Source organism: Anguilla anguilla, chromosome 15, assembly GCF_013347855.1.
Source record: "Anguilla anguilla isolate fAngAng1 chromosome 15, fAngAng1.pri, whole genome shotgun sequence".
Taxonomy (NCBI): domain Eukaryota; kingdom Metazoa; phylum Chordata; class Actinopteri; order Anguilliformes; family Anguillidae; genus Anguilla; species Anguilla anguilla.
This window is the reverse complement of record NC_049215.1, coordinates 19786694-19809077: the sequence shown is the minus strand read 5'-3', so window position 1 is coordinate 19809077 and position 22384 is coordinate 19786694. Positions and strand designations below refer to the sequence as shown.

Sequence of the window (22384 nt, the reverse complement as noted above, 5' to 3'; positions counted from 1 at the left end):
GATCAACTAAATCACACAATAGTCTGATAATACATGGGGAGGAAGTTCAGACCCATACATTAAAATTTAAATGAATTAGATTTTTTCATTTCAAAACAGCTACTGGAGGAAAATGATTTTTAAAAAAGGAGTCATGTGTGAGACAAAGACATTGGTGAAAACATGATTTCAGTATGGTACAGTATACTGTAATATACCTTGGGTATGTCATATGTTTGTAACACTATAATAGGCAACAGGAATACATTAAGTATAGTATGGAACAACTTGACCAGTCCCTTCATTACTCTCAGTTCATTTACTTTTTTTTTTGTTTGTTTCTTCTGTTCACTTATTCTTCTGTTCACTTATTCTTCTGTTCATAACTGGACATGCTGATTTTTCTCTCAACTTTTTATATTTTTTCCCATTAGAAACATTGTCAAAAGAGAAGCCATTTGATAACATTTACAGACAAATGGTGTACACGAAGAACCCAATGAACAGGCAATGGGCGGCAGTGTAGTCAAACCTAAAGTTCACAGGTTTGATTCCCCGTTGTACCCTTGAGCAAGGTGCTTAACCTGCATTGCTTCCGTATGATGATTCATTTGATGTTCTATTGCATTTTTCTGCTTATGGTACCATGCTGACTATTTTTGGTATATTTATTCTCCCGTGTTCACTCAAGTTGTTTATTTATCACATGGATTCAGTTTAAATTTTTCATAGGTATAATAACAAATTAAAAATAATAGCAATCTTTCAGGACATATGTAATAAATGTTATATATTATATCTTTTCCCTTCAACTAGGAAGTGAATTGAAACTTTCTACCAGCCAGCTCTTGAAATGTCCCTGCACAGATGAGATAAAATAAGGTTTCTACTGGTCACATATTGAATCTCTTTATTAGCTCACAGTAGGATTTTAGCAAGGTTTTTTTCTGATGATCAATATCGCTGAGATGTAGGAGGCACTGCAGCAGATCTCAACTTAGACTGGGAAAGTGGGCAGAATAATAAATAATATCAGTGACAGCTGTCTAGGTTCAACATTTTTTTTTTAATTCTAAATTTGTCTTCACAAACACAACACAGTCTTAAGTTAAGAAATCATATAAATTCACCAAACTCTGTTTAATGATGAAAAAGTTGCTCTTGAATTTTTAAAATATATTTATTTGAAATTTGAAGTGAATAGATGTTGAATGAATATTGAAAAGAACACTAATTGGCAGTGATTTTTTTAAATGAGTATTTCATTATTAATAGAAGAAAAGGAGGGGAGAAATAAGCAAGCCTGTGGCTCTGTTACAGACCCTGCCAATCAGAGTCACATTTGTATGGAGGAGTGCCTTCAGAGGCGGGGCCTCATAGTTAGCCCCTGCTTTCCTAAATAAGCTTGAGGATGGTGTTTATGACTCTGAAGTGTATGTCAATAAATTGGTTCAATATGGAGGCAGCGTTCATTATGACTATGGATCTCTGGAGATCAATCCCCAGCTACCCTGCTTTTCTTTCTCACAGTGGCTCGTAAATAGCTCATTGCCTCCCATTGTGGAGTTTAGTCATTCTTGTAAATAGCACAGTGCACCACATTACGCAGTTTAGTTATTCTTTATTTATTCCTGTAAATAACTTGACTCTCTACGTTACGGAGTTGTATAAATAGCCCCCCTCCCCCGGCATTGCGGAGTTCAGTTATCCCTGTAAATAACTGAACCCCCCACATTGTGCAGTTTTTGTATTCCTGTACCGACCTTGTCATACAGGCGCATGCCTATTAAAGTATCGACGGTTGGAAATATTCTGTGTATTTAAATATTTTCAAATAAAACACGTCAGAACTATTACTTATATTTGAAGTTTCCAAATGCTATTCTATTTTATATCAAATAAGTCATCTAATTGTATTTGAAGTATTTTCAAATATTTTGCTAAAATATTATTTCACAAAAAATACTATAAGTATTTTTCCCAAATACATGCAAGATATCTTCAAATGCTTTGACTACGAGAACCCATTTCAAATGGTTAACATATCAGAACATTCGTAATATATATGTATTCAACTAATTATGATTTACATTAATGAAATTAAGCCCATGCATTTTGCATTGGTGCCTGTTCCAGATGAGGCAATGATAACATTGAAATCTTATTTCAAATGCATTCAAAAATCCATATCACAGTGAGAGTACTGTTTTTCAAATGGTTACATGAAGTATTTGTGCATTTCCAAATATTTAAATACCTATATTTAAATACTGTGCATTTGGAAATAACATACAGTGAATACTTGTTTCCAAGAGTATTTAAAAGTAATCAAAATGCATCAAATACATATTTGACCTAGATGTCTCTCTCTCGCTCTTGCTCTCTCTCTCTCTTTGTGCGTGTGTGCGTGTAAGTGACACAACCCAGTGTTCATGTAGAGGTTATAAAGGTGCCTTATACTGCTTATGAAGTACTTGTATAGCCCTTATGGAATACTATTACTAGAGAACGGTACTCAAAGTTCTATACTGTTCACACACACAGATGTAGTACCCAAAGTACACACGTGCACACTGTCTACACACATGTAACACAAACACGTTTGCATAATACGCACTCGCACATGCAAACGCACACGCGGGCACGGGACAGACGGATGTTGCGGTGAACGCTCGCGGCTGCACTGAATGGGGCGCTGGCTGAGTAGCCGGTTAGCGGGCAGCTCCCGCCTGGCTGCCTCGCTCGTGTAGTTACAGCTGTACATGCAGTGCAGCTCCAGCGGGCACCCTGCTGGTTCAGCCTGGCCACTTACAGCACTTTCACTCTCAGACCTGATCCGGCACCGTCTTCCTTTTCTGTTTCTCTCACGGCCCGTAAGCCTTTCTCTCTCTCAGTTCTCTGAACTGCCTTCAGCGTACAAGACAGGATTATTTGAATTTGCTCAGTGGAACCAAAAGCAGTAAAGGATAGATTTATACCATGATTTTAAAAATATATATACTACTTAGAGCCAAGGTTTCACTTTAAACAAAGCCTGCACCATTAGCTTCTGTAGAAAGGAATTATAACATGTTTTAATTTAGTCCAACAGAAAATCTGACTTAAAATGGCACATAAAATACCTCCATTACTAGAGCGCACTGGAGTTTAAAACCGAAAATTCTTCATTTCTGCTGCTCACTCCAAAGTGGTTACGCTGGTGGGGGTTGGGCAATAACCAGTGGAAGTGCCACTCTGGATAGCAGCTGCTTTAAGCGTCTTCGAATCTTTTAATGGAATTACTCTCAGCTTTGACAGCTGACAGTAAATAATTGGGCCTCTCACGGTGACAGTGCTGGAGTGCAGCCTCACATTTCTGCAAAATCAATTCCTCGTCTTTCCCGAGCAGGTCCCGCTAACGCGTTGCGAAAGTTTTCTCAAAGGCTGTGATGTGGGCCTGGAGCCACACCATGTCTCTTTGCGGAGCGGCATGTGTTGCCATAACGCCCAAGAGGGCTCCTCCCACAGGCTCCAGGCCAAAGGTCTGAGTGTTAGAATGAGGCCCACAAACTGAATTCAGACTCAGTTAAGAACCGTGTTTCCTGGCTTGGGATTCTGCAGTGGTGACCCTTCAGTGAACTTGTTGTATTGTCAATACTGCCCAGTAACTGTACTGTACCAGGTATAGTTTCTTTTTGGCTGGGTTGTCTCCTATGAACAGATCCTCTGCTCAGGTACCTGCAGTCATCTTGGAGCTGCTGCACTTGAAGCTTAATCCTGATGCAGTGACTGCCAGGTCATTATGGCCTGCGAATATGATGGTGCATTCCCCATATGGATAGAATATAGAATAAATCTAGGTTAATATGGATAGAATATGAAATAGTGGTCAAAGCAATATTTGATATTTTATTAAAAGTATCTAATTGTTTTTTTCCCATTATCAGCGCCATTACTTCCAGCACAAAGTGTATGACTGGATCTGTAGAGTGCAGAGGGACCTGCGTGGGGCCTGTGCATTTCAGATGTCACTGCAGTGGCGGCTCGCTCAAAGGGATGTTACCCAGCAGCCTCGCGTGGGCCCTCGCCAGGCCCCGCCGCCGCCGAGCACCCCGCCACACTGCGCCTGTCAATACCGCTAGCGTCCTGCCGCAAGGATACGAGCCGGGGCCCAGGGAGAGCTACTGCTGCTGGCCACCCCAAGCCAAGTCAGCATGTCTGGAGGAACAGGGCTTTTTATTAAGCCCTTTCCTTCATTTGAGCAGGTCACGCAGTTTGTGTTGCACCACAGTTACCTGCATAGCAGGGGTGTCCAGTCTTATTAGAGAAGGGCAGAGTGGGGGCAGCCTCTAGCCCTGCTACTCATTTCAGCAAATCAAATGTGTGTTGAAGGCTGATGATTCGTTGACTAGTTGAATCGGGTGTGCTAGTGCTGGGCTACAACAAAAGTCCGCGCCCACACCTGCCCTTCTCCAGTGAGTCTGCATAGCGCTGCAGCACAGCCCAGTTTCAGACACACTGCACGGGCTGGGACATAACCACACAAGTAATACGTCACACAAAGAGCACGCGAAGAACTGAGCTCACTACTATAAGAAAGCATTGATCCAACTGCTCATTTGCCAAAGACTGCATTATTGATGGACATATTAGATTGTTTTTCTAATCATTTTTTTATGAATTGAGAATTAAAAGTACTGATTTTCAAAAAATGTTCAGCACTTTTTTGTTTGAAAAGTTGACTATGTCTAGTGTACACTGATGGAAGTGTCCAGAGTAAAAGAGCAAGGCGCAGATGCACGCTTAGCCCTGCATTTTACCTCTTTCCCGTGTGCTTTCCCCAAGCCCACGGCGCATGCTATTTCCAGGAACTGGAAAATATCATCAGTGGGATGACTTGGTTGCAGCTGTTTTGAATTATTAAAAACAAACCTGACCAGTCTAATGAAAGCCCAAAATCCCCATCCAATGAGCCATGATTGCTTTTGGGCTCGTCCTGGCAAAATCGCAGTGTGTCGAGATCCAAATTCAACTCATTAACATGATACAAAGAAAGGGATGAAAGGCAGAATTGATTTGCACTGTAAAAAGGTTCTCTCTTCTGCTGTGATATTGGATTTACTTTACATGAATAATGAACGGCACGCAAAGGACTGCACTCGACTGAACTGTCCAGGGGGTGGGAGGGGGAATGGAAGCAAAGAAACAATTAGACCCACAGATATGGAATCATTTCACAATCTGTACTAATACTGGATTTTTGGTGCATTGTACACATGAGAAAAGTAATGTGCTCTTCCATTTGATTCTGTTTCTTCCAAAGCCTTTCAAAGATGTTTTTTCAGAAACTAAGGAGCAGGTGCTTGTGTTTCAATGGGATTCTATGCTATGATAAATAAAATAACACTGAGAAAGAAAATTGGATTCTAGGAAATCCTCATGTGTAGTTTTTTTCCCCCCTGATCATGTGTAGTAACAGCAGTGAAAGGCCTGACTGTTTATTAAAAGAACCAACTTATCAATGAAATAATTGCAGAGAATGACTAAGCCTCCTTTGCAGTCCTACTAAGCTTTAGTTAATGAAGAGCTTCTGTTGTTTCCCAGTAATTAATTACGGCACAAAGAAAAGAAGGGAGAGCAGCACTATCCGTTGCTTCTCTCCTTAACTGGAGCTGCAGTGCTATAAATCTATTAGACAGTAATTAGAAACCAGTGTAATTATGCAACGCAGGTTGGAGATATTCACTCCATCAGCCATTATGAAACTCTATCCAGCCACCTATGAAAATCATCAGATTGAGAGTGCTATATGATGTACATAGATGGTGGTAAAAGAAAAAAAGTGAGAATTGCAGCCTGCCCCCCAACTCCCGCCACCCCAAAGCCCTTACAGCAGGGCATAGGACTGGGGTTCCTGTAATTGAGTCTTTCCAGGTCTTGATTGCCACAGGGGTAATGTGGATGCAAGTGTGACATTTAAGCCAGTCTCTTCATTTTCCACATGTTGAGTTCACCAATTCAGCTTCCCCCATCTTTGCATCACTGCTATCCCAAATAATTACAGGTTTAAAGTTGGATAAAAGAGAGAGAATCATGGATCAATGTGGTCCATCATGCATTTTCATCCTCGTGTCTGTGTCCATGTCCGTGTCTGCGTGTGTGTGTGCGTGTCCCTGTCCATAATGACTAGAGCGACTCTTAGCGGGCACATTGAATGTACACTGGACACAGAAAAAAATTCCCTGATAACTTAGAATAGCAGCAGTGATGATGTGCATAGAAATGCCGCTTGACCTGCTTTGTGGATGCCTGCCTCGGCTCATGCAGCCGGGGGGGGGGGGGGGGGGCAGCCAATGCCGCTCCATTCATTTACTTCATTTTCTTTTAGGGGTTACTCGGGGTCACATTACAGCTCTTTGTGTTTAATAGAGTATAAATCGGGGCTCTGAAGCCCAATAAATATTATTGTTTTTTTTTTATTTCTGCCACACAGAGTGATGTCACCTCGTTAACGGGGCCGCTCCAGAGTGTGCTTTATTATGCGAGTCTCTGGAGCGCAGGCTGAGGGGTGAGAATTTCACTGCCTTCACGGCTGTTTGGTCGCGTGCCGCACGGCTAAGAGGACGACGCACCCGTTAAATCCGCGATTGTTGAACACTAAACACAATGTTATGGAGCGGATTTATCTCAGGCAAAGTGAGACTAATTGATCAGAAAAAGACCAATTACCGATGATGCCTTTCTGTCTCTCCGCTGCTCAGAGATCAGTGGCGTATGACGCCGGCGTCGGTCCGCTTTGCTTTCCTCGTGTTCAGCATCGTTATATTTTAGCAGATAATGACAGGGCTTTAATCAGGACATGTGTATTTATCCACATAATGAGAGGGCTCTAAGAACATAACATTGTATGATGACAAAGAACAGGCTATCCAGCCCATCTAGGCTCATCAGTATTGCAGATGTATTCTAAAGAAGCATTTTTTAAAAATCTTTCTATAGAATCTTAGGATGATATGAGAATATAAAGATTTTAGCACAGGCTGAGGGGATGTTATCAGAATATTTATTCCAGGTCCCACTACCAGAGAACGGGAGGATGTTGTCAGAATATTTAATCACAAAGTATATTAAATGCAACCACGTAAGGAATGCATAACAACATCCGTAAGCATGACATAACTGTTAAATAAAACTTTTCTAAAGCTGTGGTCATTATGCGTTGTGCTATAAGATGTGCCATTACATATAGCACTTGAATACTCTGTCTCTCCGAAATTCCCATGGGTACTCAAGCACTTTTTAAATGCTTTATTTCACCTGGTACTCAGACTCAGTTAAGTCATGCTTACGCATGCTTCATGTAAATATCTTTGTGTTCTTTATTAAACTCGATGTACTCCTCCAGCAAATATTTTTAATTGTAGCAGAGAATGGCGGACTGTGGTTTGCTGTGAGTGACGTTCCCCTCCTCTTTCCCCTGCAGTGGGATGCCATAACGGAGATGGACGAGCACAACCGGCCCATCCACACCTTCCAGGTGTGCCACGTGATGGAGCCCAACCAGAACAACTGGCTGCGGTCCAACTGGATCTCGCGCGAGGCGGCGCAGAAGGTGTACGTGGAGCTGCGCTTCACCCTGCGCGACTGCAACAGCATCCCCTGGGTGTCGGGCACCTGCAAGGAGACCTTCAACCTCTTCTACATGGAGACGGACGAGTCCCACGCCATCAAGTTCAAGCCGGGCCAGTACACCAAGATCGACACCATCGCGGCCGACGAGAGCTTCACGCAGATGGACCTGGGCGACCGCATCCTCAAGCTGAACACCGAGGTGCGGGAGGTGGGACCCATCGCCCGGAAGGGCTTCTACCTGGCCTTCCAGGACATCGGGGCCTGCATCGCCCTGGTGTCCGTGCGCGTCTACTACAAGAAGTGTCCCTTCACCTTCCGCAACCTGGCCACCTTCCCGGACACCATCCCGCGTGTGGACTCGTCCTCGCTGGTGGAGGTGCGGGGCGCGTGCGTGAAGAACGCGGAGGAGCGAGACACGCCCAAACTGTACTGCGGGGCCGACGGCGACTGGCTGGTGCCGCTGGGCCGCTGCGTCTGCAGCCTGGGCTATGAGGAGCTGGACGGGACCTGTCTCGGTCAGTCACCCCCCCCCCCCCCCGTCTCTTTGCCCTGCTTCCTCCCTCATTCCTTTCTCTTCACTGTTTTTCTCTCTCTCCCACCTTTTTTATATCTGTACCATCCTTCCTTTCTCTCCTCTCTCTTCTTTCCTTCACTCTCCTTGTCTCACACTCAATCATTCTGTTCAGAGAAAGTGTACGGACACCATTCCCTGTGTGTTTGATGCTTGCTAGGTGATGAAGTGGCGATACTGGTGTGAATGTATACGCATGGAGTAGCATTCTAATGCTAGCTCATTGGCTGAGCAGAGGGTTAATCTCCAGGTTTTTTATTATTCATTTGCTGAAGGCTGAGAGCACTCTGGAGTTTACCTTGAATCCCCTCTGTAGGATGTGCGCCGGCCTCCCGCTGATCCGCTGTGCTTAAACATTTACACTGGCGATGCGGAGTGAATATGTAAGACGTCCTGCTGTACCGGCGTCTGATTGTAATGCTCATCATTTACCGTGTGTGGAGCAGGCCACCTTTGGCCCGGCCTGTCAGAACCCTGCACTGGGGAACTGGGCGTGGCTAGTATTACAAAACAGACCGGATCAGGTGGCACGGTGGGCAGGTTATCAGGGAGTCCCGCTGGCAGCTCCCTCTCCTAATGCCCCCTTAAGCAGCTCCCCCAGAGGATTTGGGTGAGGGGGGCTCTTGATGCGCGATCAGGGCTGTGGGTCCTCTGCATTGCTCTGCAGGTCGCTCACAGAGCAGCCAGGCCTCCTTTGGTCATGGTGTAAGACCGCCGGCCTTTACGGTACATACATACAGGTACAGCTGTGACCCTTCATCGTTTAGTCCCTGCTCCTTTTTTGAAGAAGTGTGATGATTGGCTAGCAGCGTTCGAGCAGCGGAGCTTCACTCACCATGAATCTGAACTATCGGAACATCAGCAGAGATGCAGACAAGCACGTCCACAAAGGCTGCCGCGGCACTGAGTCGTTATCGCCGTGGCGATGGCTCAGACCCATCGCCAGTCCACCGTCTTTTTGTTAATAATACTTCAATCCAAACTCATTCAGTTGGGATTGTGAAGGTCTTACTGTTTGGGGAGAGACCTTTATTTCCCCAGAGTTAGGCAGTTAGGTGCGTGGGGGAGAGGGGCCCGCGTTAGGGGCATCGCGGTGTAAATGGGCACCCCCCTATCTCCCACCCCCGAGGCGCTATCAGCGGAATGAATCACTCGATAGATTAAGGCCACAGCCTCCGCCTGGCTGGCAGCTGTCAAGCTGTGCGTCGGTAATGGGGCTGCAAACTGAATGGGTAAGCAGCTCCTGAGCTGTCTGAAGCCCTTTCAAAAGCCCCGGCTGCAGACAGACAGGTTTTCTGCGCGTCTCCTTCCTCTGGATCACAGTCTGTCTGAAAGCTCCATCTCCCCTGTCGCTCCGTGCTGTTGGGTGCCTTGCTGCTAAAGATTAGCCTCGCTATCGCTAAAGCATTTTGATAATATTTGGCTCCCGTCGCCCCTGGGCTATCTGCGGATGTGCCCCCTGCCCACCCCCTCTTTGAGGCGTTTCCCCACTACTACCTAGGTTTTGCCCTTAAAAAAGTGGGAGATTTCTTTGGAATTCTGTGTTTCTTATATTTGTCCCGAGTGGTTGCACTTTCCTCTGAAACTTGCAGTATGGGCTGCACGTAGTGAAAGTGCCTCATCATGAAATGGCGCACTTGTTTGGTGATTATATCCCTCAGCTCCTGAATCTCTTCAGCAGCAGCTCGGCATGCTTTATTGATCAAGGCACAGCTCCGCTCCCCTGAATTACCATACGCTCCGCCCATTTGCCACACTCGACATACAATGAGCTGCCACCTTAATGCTTTAAGTGTCACTTTCAGAAACTCTGACGACTCATTCCTACCTCTGAAATTGACACTTCGTCTGTTCAAACGTCAGAGATTTCTGAAGTGGGTGGGTGGAATCTGAGCCTGAGGGAGAGGAAAGGCCCATTGGGACCCAGGGGGGGAGGGAGTCATCTAAAGGTCACCGCCCCTCCTCCAACCCCCCCCCCCCCCCCCCCCCCAGCACAGGATGTTGCAGAGAGCAATTTCAACCTTGAAACATCAAAAGCTGCACTTTAATCTGTTAAAGACTGCAGGGTTCCGTACTGCTTAATCGGATACAGGACCCTGAAAGTTACCGGCAGAGAAGGATAAACTGACACATTAACGAAAGGTTTTTTTTTTTTTTAGTTTAGACTAAGTTTACTTTTCAAGGAGATCCTAGTTCCTCATATTCCCTATAGGAATTGAGAATGTGCATTTGTTCCAAATATTAATGGAGAATTTTCATTCTGAGTCGGTGTGTCGATGAAGCCGGCTTGCCTGGCTCTTTGTGGGAAATAACAAGTCTAAAAGCAATTTATGGGGGAGCTGCATAATGGTGATGATCAAACTAATCCCCGCAGGTGTGAAAGGTTTTATTCACCAGGAAAAATCCCATTGAAGCCTCCCGATGAATTGATTTAGAGATGAAAACACCGCTGTGATTCTGAACCGTTCTGAAACAAGCCTGAACATTAGGGTCATATTGGAGTCACGGAGCAAGACGTTCATTCAGCGCAATGGCGTGATTGGTTTTGTTTATTTCCTGTTGCAGCACTTTTCCTCATTTGCCATTATGCATGTATGCTAGTCTCCCCATAGCATCGCCTCTTCAAGGGTTGTTTATTGCAGTGGTTTTCACCTCGGCCCTGGGGATCCCGGTGTATGGTGGTTTTCGTTCCAACCGCGACTGCAAGCCCAGAATTCTAACAAGCTGTAAATTTTTGCTTAATTACGCTTTTCATATTTTGAGGGATTATTTACTCTCTTAGGCCACTTTATGTCAGAAGACGTAGCTATGCATGCTATGATGAATAAAAGTCCCATATTCACACTGTGCTAGTTACACAAAGAGAGGTTAAACTTTTTTTGAACTGATCAAATTAAAGACTGAGATAAATCAATCGGCTTCTAATTGTTTTGCAAATGATAATGAGCCAAACCTGCAATGTGTTAACACAGCATACACAGGGGTCCCCAGGACCGAGTTTGAAAACCGCTGGTTTATTGGTTACTGTCAATCTGTCTGATTGGACAAACAGCACGTGTTCCCCCCCGTCTGAATCCTGTGAATGTACCCCCAACTTTCCCGATCTTTCCCAGATTCCTTCGAGTGTAGTCTTTTACGGATTTCCAGTAGATGTATGAATTCACTGTGACAGCTATGGCTTTAACACATCTGCAACAAGTAGTAATCCTATGAAAATGAGATATTATAGACTGTTAAATCGATTCTAAGAAAATATATTACAGAAGATCTTACATAGGTGGCAACTCTCTATTCAGCATCTCTGGGGAGATTGTTCCGGAACATTGAATCCTCTCTAATTTACATTCACAGGAGGTTCCCATCTCCACTGTTCATTGACTTTTTCACCTTATGGGATTTAAATACAGGCTGCTCAAAACAAATGCAGATAACCTGACAGAGCCCTGCAAATTTGTAAACTTCTCAACTTTCAAATAATGACATTAATTTCATATATAGTAAGCTCCTATGCCATTGCACTAATACACATAATTTCACGCAAAATAAAAACAGGGTAGACAATGTTAAGACTACAATAAACTGAGAGGTACTGTTATGTACTATAAGCATAATGGATGTGTATTGTTATGCATTGTACTGTAGGTTACTTTTCACACAGTTTCTGGCTGATGAACTGCTATCCACTAATCGACTAAATTGCAGTGTGCTTCTTAAAGCGTGGAACATGTTTCAAGCTGGAGAAAGCTTAGGACTGTGCCAGATTAATCTTATCTGGCCTCATTTCCCAAGCTCTGTACAGAGACTACATCACTAATTGCCACCATTTATTAAATTCACAGCAAAGCAGAATAGTTTCTGTTTCCTTTAAATAACTGAACGGGGCCTTTTCAATTTAAATAGCTGCTAAATTAAGCCATCTTGTACATTAACAAGCAGAAAACATAATCTCAGTACCCTTTTTTTCCAGGAATGAAATATCCCACAACTGTCCCAGCCAGATCTGTACTCATTTGTTTATTTTTTTGAAAGTTTTCTTTCCTGCCGCTACATCAAAGGCCTCTTGTTCTGTCAGCTTGACAGTGATGAGCATATAATTGAAAGTACATTTTCTTATGGTAACATAGCAGGCAGACGAAGAAGATGCTCTCTGACCCTGTTTTATCTTGGTGTGAGATCATCTTTGTCACTGCATTCAGGAGACATGTCAGATTGTGCCTACTTATGACTGAACACTACATAACACACAATTGTCTCAAGACATATGGAGCTTTCAGATGTAAAATGTGTACAGCTGGTTTCTGTCTGGCCAGCAGCTGTTTTCCTTTTTGATTAAAAAAGGCCTCTTCCCCTATTGCTTACCTAGTTAATTTATGATTCTCCATGTTGGCCTGCAGCAAGGGTGGCCAACCCAGGTCCTGGGGCGCTGCAGGGTCTGTTGGTTTTTCAGATCGAAAACCAATTCAGATGAGAGGAAACATGCAAGTGAGTTCACTGTGTACTCCACAAGGCTTTAATTCATCAATTAAGCCCTGATTTATAAAGACAACCAGCGCACCCTGAAGATCTGTAGGACCAGGGATGGCCTCATCGTCTACACAGCTTAGCTGCCCTGTTGATGTTAAATTTACAGTGATAAAAATGTAACTCTCAAATCATAACTTTTTGAGTGATTCTCAGTCTTTCTGCCTGCTCCTGTATTCTGTACAAGCAGCAGACAGGTGTGTGTGTATTTTCTGTTTTATGTGCTTTGTTGTTATTATTTATCTCGTAATTATTCATATCTGGCGCTATGCATGTTTGTTTATTTTTTCATGATTGCTGACGTATCATTGTAGTCTGAATACTGGCAGAGCTGTTTCTCTCAGTGACTCTCTGTTTCTGGTCTGTGGCATCTCAGAACTGGATGACTGCCTTTATTGTCCTGCTTAGATAAAAGGCTGCATGTTTTTGGGTTTGCTGGGTTTTTTTAGTGCAAGCAGGGGCACTCAGTGGACATTAATAGTGTTGTGTGCTCCTATACTTCAGGCTTCACTGACATTTCAAGGGCTGCTGCTTGTCCAAAGAGTTATTGAATCCTGAGCCGATGTCTGAGCTGATGTGACCCTAAAGCAGATGTGTGAATGGGAGTGAACCCCTTTCTGACGGGACTTTGAATTTCTGTCATTCAGGATGCTGAATATTTCAGAGAGCTGCTTAGTTTTACAGTTCACTCCATCCGAATGAGCTACCAGAAGCACTTAAAAGTGAGGCTTTCAAGAAAGGTGGCGTCAATTCATGGTTTGTTGTAACAAGCACCTTGTTTTTGCTAAATTTGTCTTTGGGTTAGTCATTTGTATGATCACATGATCAATCTTCTAACATCTGGTCATTTGTCAATCAACTAACAGCAGCCATTTACATCCCACTCTTTAAAATGCATCGGAGATGACAGACACTAAAGAGCTGTGTAATTAGGATTCAAGCAAAAGCTGCATATGTGCAATGGTAAATCACTGCAAACTTTATATATATATATATATATATATATATATATATATATATATTCAGCTTGTGGTAAAGTACTACTTGTCAGGGTAGTGGGGGGTTAGAACCCAAACGCAGAGTGAGGGGGGAAAAACACAAAACTCCGAACGGTGAATAGAAACCAAGACTTTACTTTACAAAACAGGAACTAAAGCAGGGAACAAAAAGCCTCGCAGGGCAGCTCTCAGAAACCACAAAGAAAAACTTCAAAAACACAGGAAACAAAGAAAATCCAAAAATCCAAAAGAACGTGGAAAACAGAACATGGGCAGGAACACACGGGGCAGAAACACAGAGGCACACACGAACAAACGCAACCAAGGATCCAGCACCTGAGTCAAGGAAGAAGGGAACTTAAATAGACCAGACACTGACGAGACACAGGAGGGCACCATGAACAACCAGGCCACAGAGAGGGAAGGGTAAACAAGACAACCCAAAAACAATAATAGGATAATTGAAAGCAATGATACAATTAAACAAGGGGAGCAGGACACAAAACAGAAGTTCCGCCATCTGGCGGCCCAACAAGGAAAGACAGACGGAAACAGAACCATGACACTACTTTTCTCATTTTTTATTTTCAGAATGTTAACACGAGTCGTATAGTCACAGATCAAGAGAAAATAGCAGCCAAACAACTCAGCAATATAAATAGATTTTACTGATTAAACAACAAAGCCCACCAAGGTTATGATTGCATCTGTGTCAGGGAGTTAAAATGGCTTTCATCACCTTCTTATGCCAAATGTTAAATAGTTTGTTTGCAGTGTGGATAGGTCACAAACAAATGTCAAAAGAGGACTTAATGAGCCCTATCATGTTTTATGGAGTTTATTCTTGTTTATTGTCTGGCACCATATTCACAGACCGGCAGGCACAATGAATAAATGCGAAAAGCACCACTACTGTATTTGTTTCACATTTCACTGAGGTTCAGTAAAAGTGCATAATAGATTTGAAACTTTGCCTTTTCAAATGAAGTGGCATTGGAAACAAACCAAATGTTTCCCAACACTGATTATGAAGCCTATATTTACTATTACAATATCACTGAATTAATATATGGCGCAGTATGACATTTATTTAGAAAATTTGAGCTAAATGTCTAAAATGACTGAATTCTAAAAATTGTTTTAATAATGTGTGGCAGAAACACTCATTACATATAGCACCAACTGAAAGAGGCTTATAAAATTCTTCATTGTAATATTAGATGGTATGTTTTGTATTATTTTTCTTCATAACTGATCAACCAACCAATCTGGATGTACTATAACGTTGAGTGGCCTACAATCAGATTTCAGGAACTGCCACTGTAGTGATCATAGATACTGTTGAATAGTATTATACAACAATGTATACCTTGAGAAATAATTGTTATTAATGATAATAATAATGATTCCTTACATTTCCATAGTGCTTATACCACCAATGTGTAGCACCCACCTGGGTGAGGCACAGCAGCCATTTTGCGCCAGAACGCTCACCACACATCAGCTGGGGTGGAGAGGAAGAGAACAGGATTAGGTGGCAGGTTGTAAAGCCAGGTTGGGAATATGGCCAGGATGCCAGGGAACCCCCTAATCTTAATAATGTGTCATGAGATCTTGTATCATGACTGTAGTGAGTCAGGACCTCGGTTTAACATCTCCTACAGCACAGTGACTGCTGCGGTATTGGGGTTTAATTGACCAGAGAGATGATGGGCCCCCACTGATCCACCAACACTATTTCCAGCAGCAACATAGTTTTCCCCGGAGATCTCCCATCCAAGGGCAAACCAAGCTCACAGTTGCGGAGCAGGATACATGGTGGCATAGCTGCTGGCAAAATTACGGTAGCTTTTGAGGGTCAAAACAGTCTCTTCGTATGTTGTTCTACCCTCACAAAGCTAAACCTTGTATTAATAGGGAACATTTGTACACCGTACCAAACCCACAAGATAAGGTGGCCTCCAGGGAGCAGTGATAGGCTCACAGTAACACTGCGTGTAATGCAGCGGCATTAACGGTGTACAGAAGTCGCGTTTCGATGAAGTGGTGATAAAAGTCTGGGGATGTGTACGCTGGGGTTCTTTCTGTTGGACGTGAGCTAATTATGATTATCTGTCTTGTACAGGCTGATGTCTTTTTAGTTCTATGGCTCAGCAGTGGCTTGGTAGGCTAGTAGAGGTCATGCCTGCAGGGTACATTGTGTGGCTACTCTCAGCCCAGGAGCACATCCCACTCACAGTACTCGCATTACAACAGAGGAAAGTTTTTACTTCCCAGAAATGTGTGACATATAATGCAGAGCATTCAAAATGTCCTGTGTGCCACAAAAGGTGTAAAGTCCTGGCAGAAAGGCCCCATTTACTGAAAGCGAAGATCATCACTGCATGGTCAGATAGAATGAACTGAGCAACCATGGGCATTTTTATCCTGGGCGATCTTTGTCCCCATATTGCTTCGGAACCAGAGGCTCACAGGAATGAGGGGGTCCCCATCGATTTGAAATTTAGAGTGGAATTTATCCACGTTTCTCACAGGCCAACTCTCCCATTTGAGAAGGATTACATTAGAAGGTGTGACATTTGTGATCCGAATTTGTCCAAACAAAACACAAAGGTTTCATTATTCTGTCATCCTCCTGGCTAGACGGTTGCCATGACAACATATCTTATATGGAATCGAGAGCTGCCCGGCAGTGAAGTGGCTGAAGACGATGACATGCCCCTCTGTATCATTGTCAGAATAATGTCCAGAAATCTGTAGTCTTAAGGACCAATATACCGTTGAAGTCATGGACTGTCGCTGAAGTGCAAATAAAACCTTTTGAAAAAACTGAAAGTAGAAGTAGTCTCATTTGCACAATTTAATGCAGCAGTAAAAACTTTCTCAATGGCTGCAGTGATTGCAATGTTGCGAAAACATTCAGAAAATTGACACCCGTTGGCCCTGCCCATAGAGAAAGGGATATTATTGGATGTCTACACTCTCCTGAATTAGCAGGGGGGGTTAGTAAGAATATGGCTGCAGTTCCAGATGACGGTACATTCCAAACTGGGGTGGGAACTGGTGATGCTTGATCCTGTGTTAACTGCGAATTTAAAAAAAAAGAATAAAAAAATGAAGCCAAAGACAAATTCTTTGTGGTAACAGTTGCCACTAAGCATGTGCACAGACATCAGAAATGAGTTACTCCATGATATCTTTTTGTCTTACATTTAGAGCTGGGCTTACTTTTAATTACAGTGCTTTTTTTACAGTTTAATTAGAGTGTGTGTGTGTGTGTGTTTTGTTGGAAATGACAGAACAAATGCATTTCCCTTGTGTGATGACTGAAAATAAAATCTGCTGTGACATACACAACCCAGTTAGCTTTATTTTAAATTGTAATTTGCTGTAAATTGAGAAATACAAATATAATACAATGAGCATGAAATCTGGCATTTTCACCTAAACTTTCACCTGCTTACCTCTGACACTCACCAGGTAAATTGGTCTCAATCTGAGGAAGGACTCATCTTTCAGCTCGGATATTGATTGATGTTTCTGGGCATGGTGAGGATTATTGCCAAATTCAAATGCAAAGGCAAAGGTTAATGTATTTCATCATGTTTTATTGACTAATCTCAATTGCAGAAGATGGTTCCTAAAGCCAAACAGAATTTTCCTTATCAAATATCCATCTAAAAGCTTCATCTTAAGGTGGTTTATGCGAGACATATGGTCGTATGCTTTGTGTGTGTGTGTGTGTTTGTGTATGTGTTTGTGTATGTATATGTGTGTGTGTTTGTGTGTGTGTGTGTGTGTGTGTGTATATATATATATATATATATATAGAAGAGTGCTTCTCTATGAGTGAGAAGCTGGTTGCAGAGAGATAAAAATTCAAAAAAGAAAAGGAAAATAGAAAATATTTTTTTCTCTTAAATACAAATTGCGCACACACAACTTTTAAGGACTGACTTTTTAATACAAATTATTTTTTTATTTCTCCCCACTTGGCAAAATTAAAAATGAAACCTTATTTTTGGGAAAGTGATTTCTTATCGTTTTTGTACGGTTAGAATTTTGTAGGTACGTGAAAATGAATTTGCTTTGTGTGTGCGTGCGTGGGTGCGTTCAGAATGTGCAGGAACCTCTCTGCAAATGGAATGACAGGCCGCATGCCACAGGCCCTCTCTGTCCAGCGCATGTCCAGCTGAGCCATAATTGATCAAGCTTCTCTGTAATAGAAATCTGAGGAGCAGAATCAGAGCTGAAATGCAGCTGATGGAATGCTGGGGTTGGGGGGGGGGATTGCGCTGAGAGAGAAGAGCTCGCTGAAGAGAAGCTCTAGCCTTGGCTCAGCTCTCTCTGCACGTGTTCACAGCGCAGGTGTAATCGGAGCCTGACAGAGCTGATGATGGGGCGCTCACATTCACAGGGCAGCACCTGCTCGGGTTTCCAGAGCCCTGGATCTCGTCTTAAATCTGTTTGTCAGACGTGTCTGCATGCTGATCTCACATCTCATCAAACCAGCGTCCATCTGTTTCTGCAGAGCGTTTAGGCCAGCGGCACACAGCGCACACACAGCCTTTCTCAGATGCGGGTGTGAAGCGTGTTGTGGCAGGGACCGTTTCTCCACTAGACAGAGTAAAAAAAAAAAATAAAAATAAAAATTTGCATTAGCGCATGCTCGGCTTCTATGATCATCCAAAAACATGCTGTCTTGTTTTTTTCTTTTTTTTTAAAGTTGTCGTGTGCACTGCAGTATTTGAGACTGTTTGGTCTGGGCCTACAGTTGTGACAAGTCGCTGCAGTGTGGATTAGACTTTTTAAAAGTAAGGAAGGAATGTGTTTATGATTACTACTACCCTTCACACGCTCCACACTGCCGAGCCACGCTCTGTCCTTAAGAACCTCTGCGCCCAGAGTCTGCAGCTCCAGCCGACCACTTAACCTCCTGATTCAGCCAATTATTTCCTTTATTGAACCAACCCAGCTTCCTTTCCTCAGTTCTGAGAGTTAGTGATTTAAAGAGAGATGGGAAAACCAAAGGATCATAGACTTTGCCCTCCAGGAGTGGGTCTAAGTAGCCGGGGCGAGTGCTCCCGGCCCTTACTAAAGTAAATATACAATATCATACCCAGCGATGGAGTCAGAGGCACCCAGGGCCCAAGGCAGATAAACTAGAGGAGGAGACTTGATCTTGTGGTCTCGGTCCCGAGATACGTTCCACATGTGAAGTTAATATCACCCAAGGCTACCTGCCAAATACGCCCCCCCCCAGCCTGGGCTGGGGCTCAGGGGGCTAGGGTATTGGGGGTGGGGGGTAAGGGGGGGGGGCTGAAAAGGCCTGGCCCCAGCCTGCGGTTATCTCTGAGCCCAAGCTGCTGGAGCCACAGCACACCTGATGGGCACACAGAGTAGGGAAGCAGCAGGCAGCCGAGTGGGCTGGGACTGCTCCCTCACTCTTATTTTAGATTATGCTCAGGTGTTATTGTAGCAACCACATACTGTTGTCTCCTCTCTAATTTTTGTTTTCCTAGCCCAGTAATAATAATTCATCTATGACTAATAATAGTCATGATACCAATATAAATGGTATTATATTTATCAAGTTCAATATGAAAATAAAGATGTGTATCTTTTAGAACAGCTGAGCCTGAAAATGTAGTAGTTACTGTAACTCAATTCTTTGGGAACCATGTTTCAAGATTGCACTATACCCCATTTGTTTTTGTTGTTTATTGTTTGCTTATTCATTTTAAATCAGAGGATGTCCAGGGATTTAATTGGAAGGCAGGGTTGTAAACATGGTGGGGAACCCCCCCCCCAACCCCCCAACCCCCCAATCAGACATTTTCAATTACGGAGAATGATGCCGGACCGGCTGAAGGAGCAATTCATGCACATATCGCTCAAGTTGTCAGAGGGAAATGAAAAAGGTGCTGTAGGGAGATGGCAGAATGCCGATGGAGGAACAGAGAGGGGGCTGCCTCACACTCAGACAGACCCAGCCGCCATTTACGCCAGTTACCCAAACCCGTCACTCCAGTCACGCAGTGACATTTCTAAATCTCCTTTCAGTTTAACGAGCAGGCGCAGTGGGAATAACTTAATTGGGAGTTTTTCTTCTCTCTTCTCCAGGAGGACCCCTCTCTGTCACTACCCGTGATTGTGGGGGTGATGTGCCCCATACTGTCTAGAAGGCATACTTTTTTTGTGTGCATTTGGCAGGCATTGCGCCAATTCATTAAGCACAATTACTGAAAAAATATAAATTGGTTTGCAGTGTATTTTATTTTGTACTCATGCTCAAGAGAACCATTACTGAATTTGTTTCCATTGGACAGGAATCTGACTGAGAATAATTATACTGCATGTTTCTCAGAATGCATGTCTGTGTTCCTGTTCCATTTCTGTGCAGCTCTCTTAGTTGCTTTATAAAATGACGGCAGCGCATCGGCAGGTGCCAGTGTGTGGAGCCCTGTAGCTGTGCTTTCTAAGCCCCGAGTATTTTTCACAGAGCCCTGCTGCCTTTCAAGGACAGCAATGCGTCTCAAGGACAGAACAGAGGTGTATCACAGAGAGTGAAGAATCTTTAATATGCATGAATGTGAAGACCTACCTCCCAGGAATAAATGCTGGATTTTTATTCGCAGCAGGGGTTTACAGAGCAAAGCTTTAGAAAAAAAATAAAGTGTCATGGCAATGCAAACAGCTTGATTGGTTAAGTGAAACCAGTGGAAAGTTTTCATGGAAAATGTAGTATGATCTCTTTATCCCCCATTTCTGTTCAGAGTATTGGATTTTGCATGAAAGTATTAAACTGTGTGTGAGAGTATTGGATTATGTGTGAAAGTATTGAACTTTGTATGCCAGTGTTGGATTGGTGTGAGTATTGGATGATGTATAAGGTAGGGATGTCGATACCGATAGTTTGGTGGTTCTGCTTTGGTGGTTCTTTTGTTCAACTGTTTAAAGTAGTAATGCAGCAAAGTTAGACATTTATTTTTTATGACATTTCTTCACATTCATCCAATATAAAATGTGTTCCTCAAACTGAAAGTTAATTCCTGAAATATCAGTTCCAAGAAAATTTTTTCAGGCCTAAACAGACGTGGCATGCAGAGTGGCATATTGGCACAGTTAGATTTGTCAGCAGGCTGTCTGCAATTTATATTTGTGTTCAAATTTCTGTTTCCTCTGTTTATTTAAGACTCAAACAAAATGATCATAAGGAGAGGATAACTTAATATGCTGCATTTATTGCATAAAATAATATGTGCAACCTATGCCACATTATAATTAAGACACAATTGCATACAGAGCATCTTTAGAAATGTTACAAACTTCAGTGACTTTTTTTTTTTAGAAATAAAAATAGATTATTAATTTAATTTAATGTGCTAGGGAGTTGTTGGGGTCATATCTTTCAGAAGCACTGATATTGGAGCAAACATAGGGACACACATGGCATTACGTTTACCAAGGTTTTATGCTTCTTGTTCATTAATGCTAACATCCTCTAACCTTTGCATAATATTTGCATATCATAAGCATGGAAGAAAAATGTTAATATTTGGTTGTCCGTCCCCTGCATCAGACTTTTTTGCGGTTAAGTTGGTGCCATGTTTACATTAGATTCTCATACTTTAACTTGCCGGGAAATTGTTTTACGGCGCGTTTGTTTTTCAAACTGATCAGTTACTGACAGCATGTCTCCAGTCTCATTGTGTCAGGTTTCCCAGGCAACAACATAGAGGGTGACTTGTGTTTCAGAACAGCGCCACACAGAGGCTCCCAAGCACATATTATTATTGGTTTCCAAATGCATAGATATTTGGCGTTATTTTTGGGCATTTTAAATTGGTTTTTGTAGGTCTGCCAGCAATTATAGCAGAAACACTATATATGGAAAACAAAGTGCAATTATTTTGTGTCTGACATGCAAATGAAAACCAATTCTTGGATTACAAATAGGCAAAATAATTTTCCTTTTGATTGATAGTACATAATCAGAGTTGACCAACGTTTGTTTTTAAAACGATCAGACAGTGGCCGATGGTGCGAATTGTCAGTTCATCTGCAGAGACCGATTGTTGGCCGATGCATCGGTGCATCCCTAGCATTTGAATATTGGATTGTGTGTGAGGGTATTGGATTAGGTAGGGGAGTATGGATTAGGCTGTGTATGAGAGTATTGGATTACGTGTGAGAATATTGGATTGGACGTATGAGAGTATTGGATTAGACTGTTTGAGGTAATGTTTTCAGTATGAGAGTATTCGATTGTGCATGAGGGCATTGTATTGGGTCTGATTATGGTGTATTGTGCAGTTTCAATCATGCGCATTGTTTGTTTTGTTTTCGTTTTTTTTAAATAATTGCTGCCCATCAGATTGTGCGTCATTAAACTGAGTGGCTGTGGTACAGCAGACATATGTCTTCTGAGCTGGGGGTTAAATTCAACAAGCAGTTTGTGTGATGAGTGTGAGAACAAACCCACTGTGAATACTCTCCTCACCAGATTTCCCATCCTCTAAAAATAATTTGCGTCGTGAAAGTGCCATTAATATAAATTTGGCCTGGGGGAGGGATCAACAAATTGACTGCGTTGGGCGTGGCGGGAGCCGTTCCGCCCTGCGGGAGACGGGGATGTGGAGTTGGTCGTGATTTCCAGTGGTGCCGCGGGGACGCTAACGCCCTTGAACTGCCCGAAAAACCA

The 22384-nt window shown here is 42.9% G+C and overlaps 1 protein-coding gene across 2 annotated transcripts in view; it reads left to right on the top strand.

Annotated features, from left to right (window-relative positions):
• epha6 (eph receptor A6) overlaps window positions 1-22384 on the top strand; it is a 202380-nt gene that overhangs the window by 58635 nt on the left and 121361 nt on the right. For both annotated transcript variants that reach the window (XM_035394742.1, XM_035394741.1), the window contains one exon: window positions 7442-8105. In XM_035394742.1, coding sequence (XP_035250633.1) covers window positions 7442-8105 — 664 coding nt within the window. The remainder of the gene's footprint in view (window positions 1-7441; window positions 8106-22384) is intronic.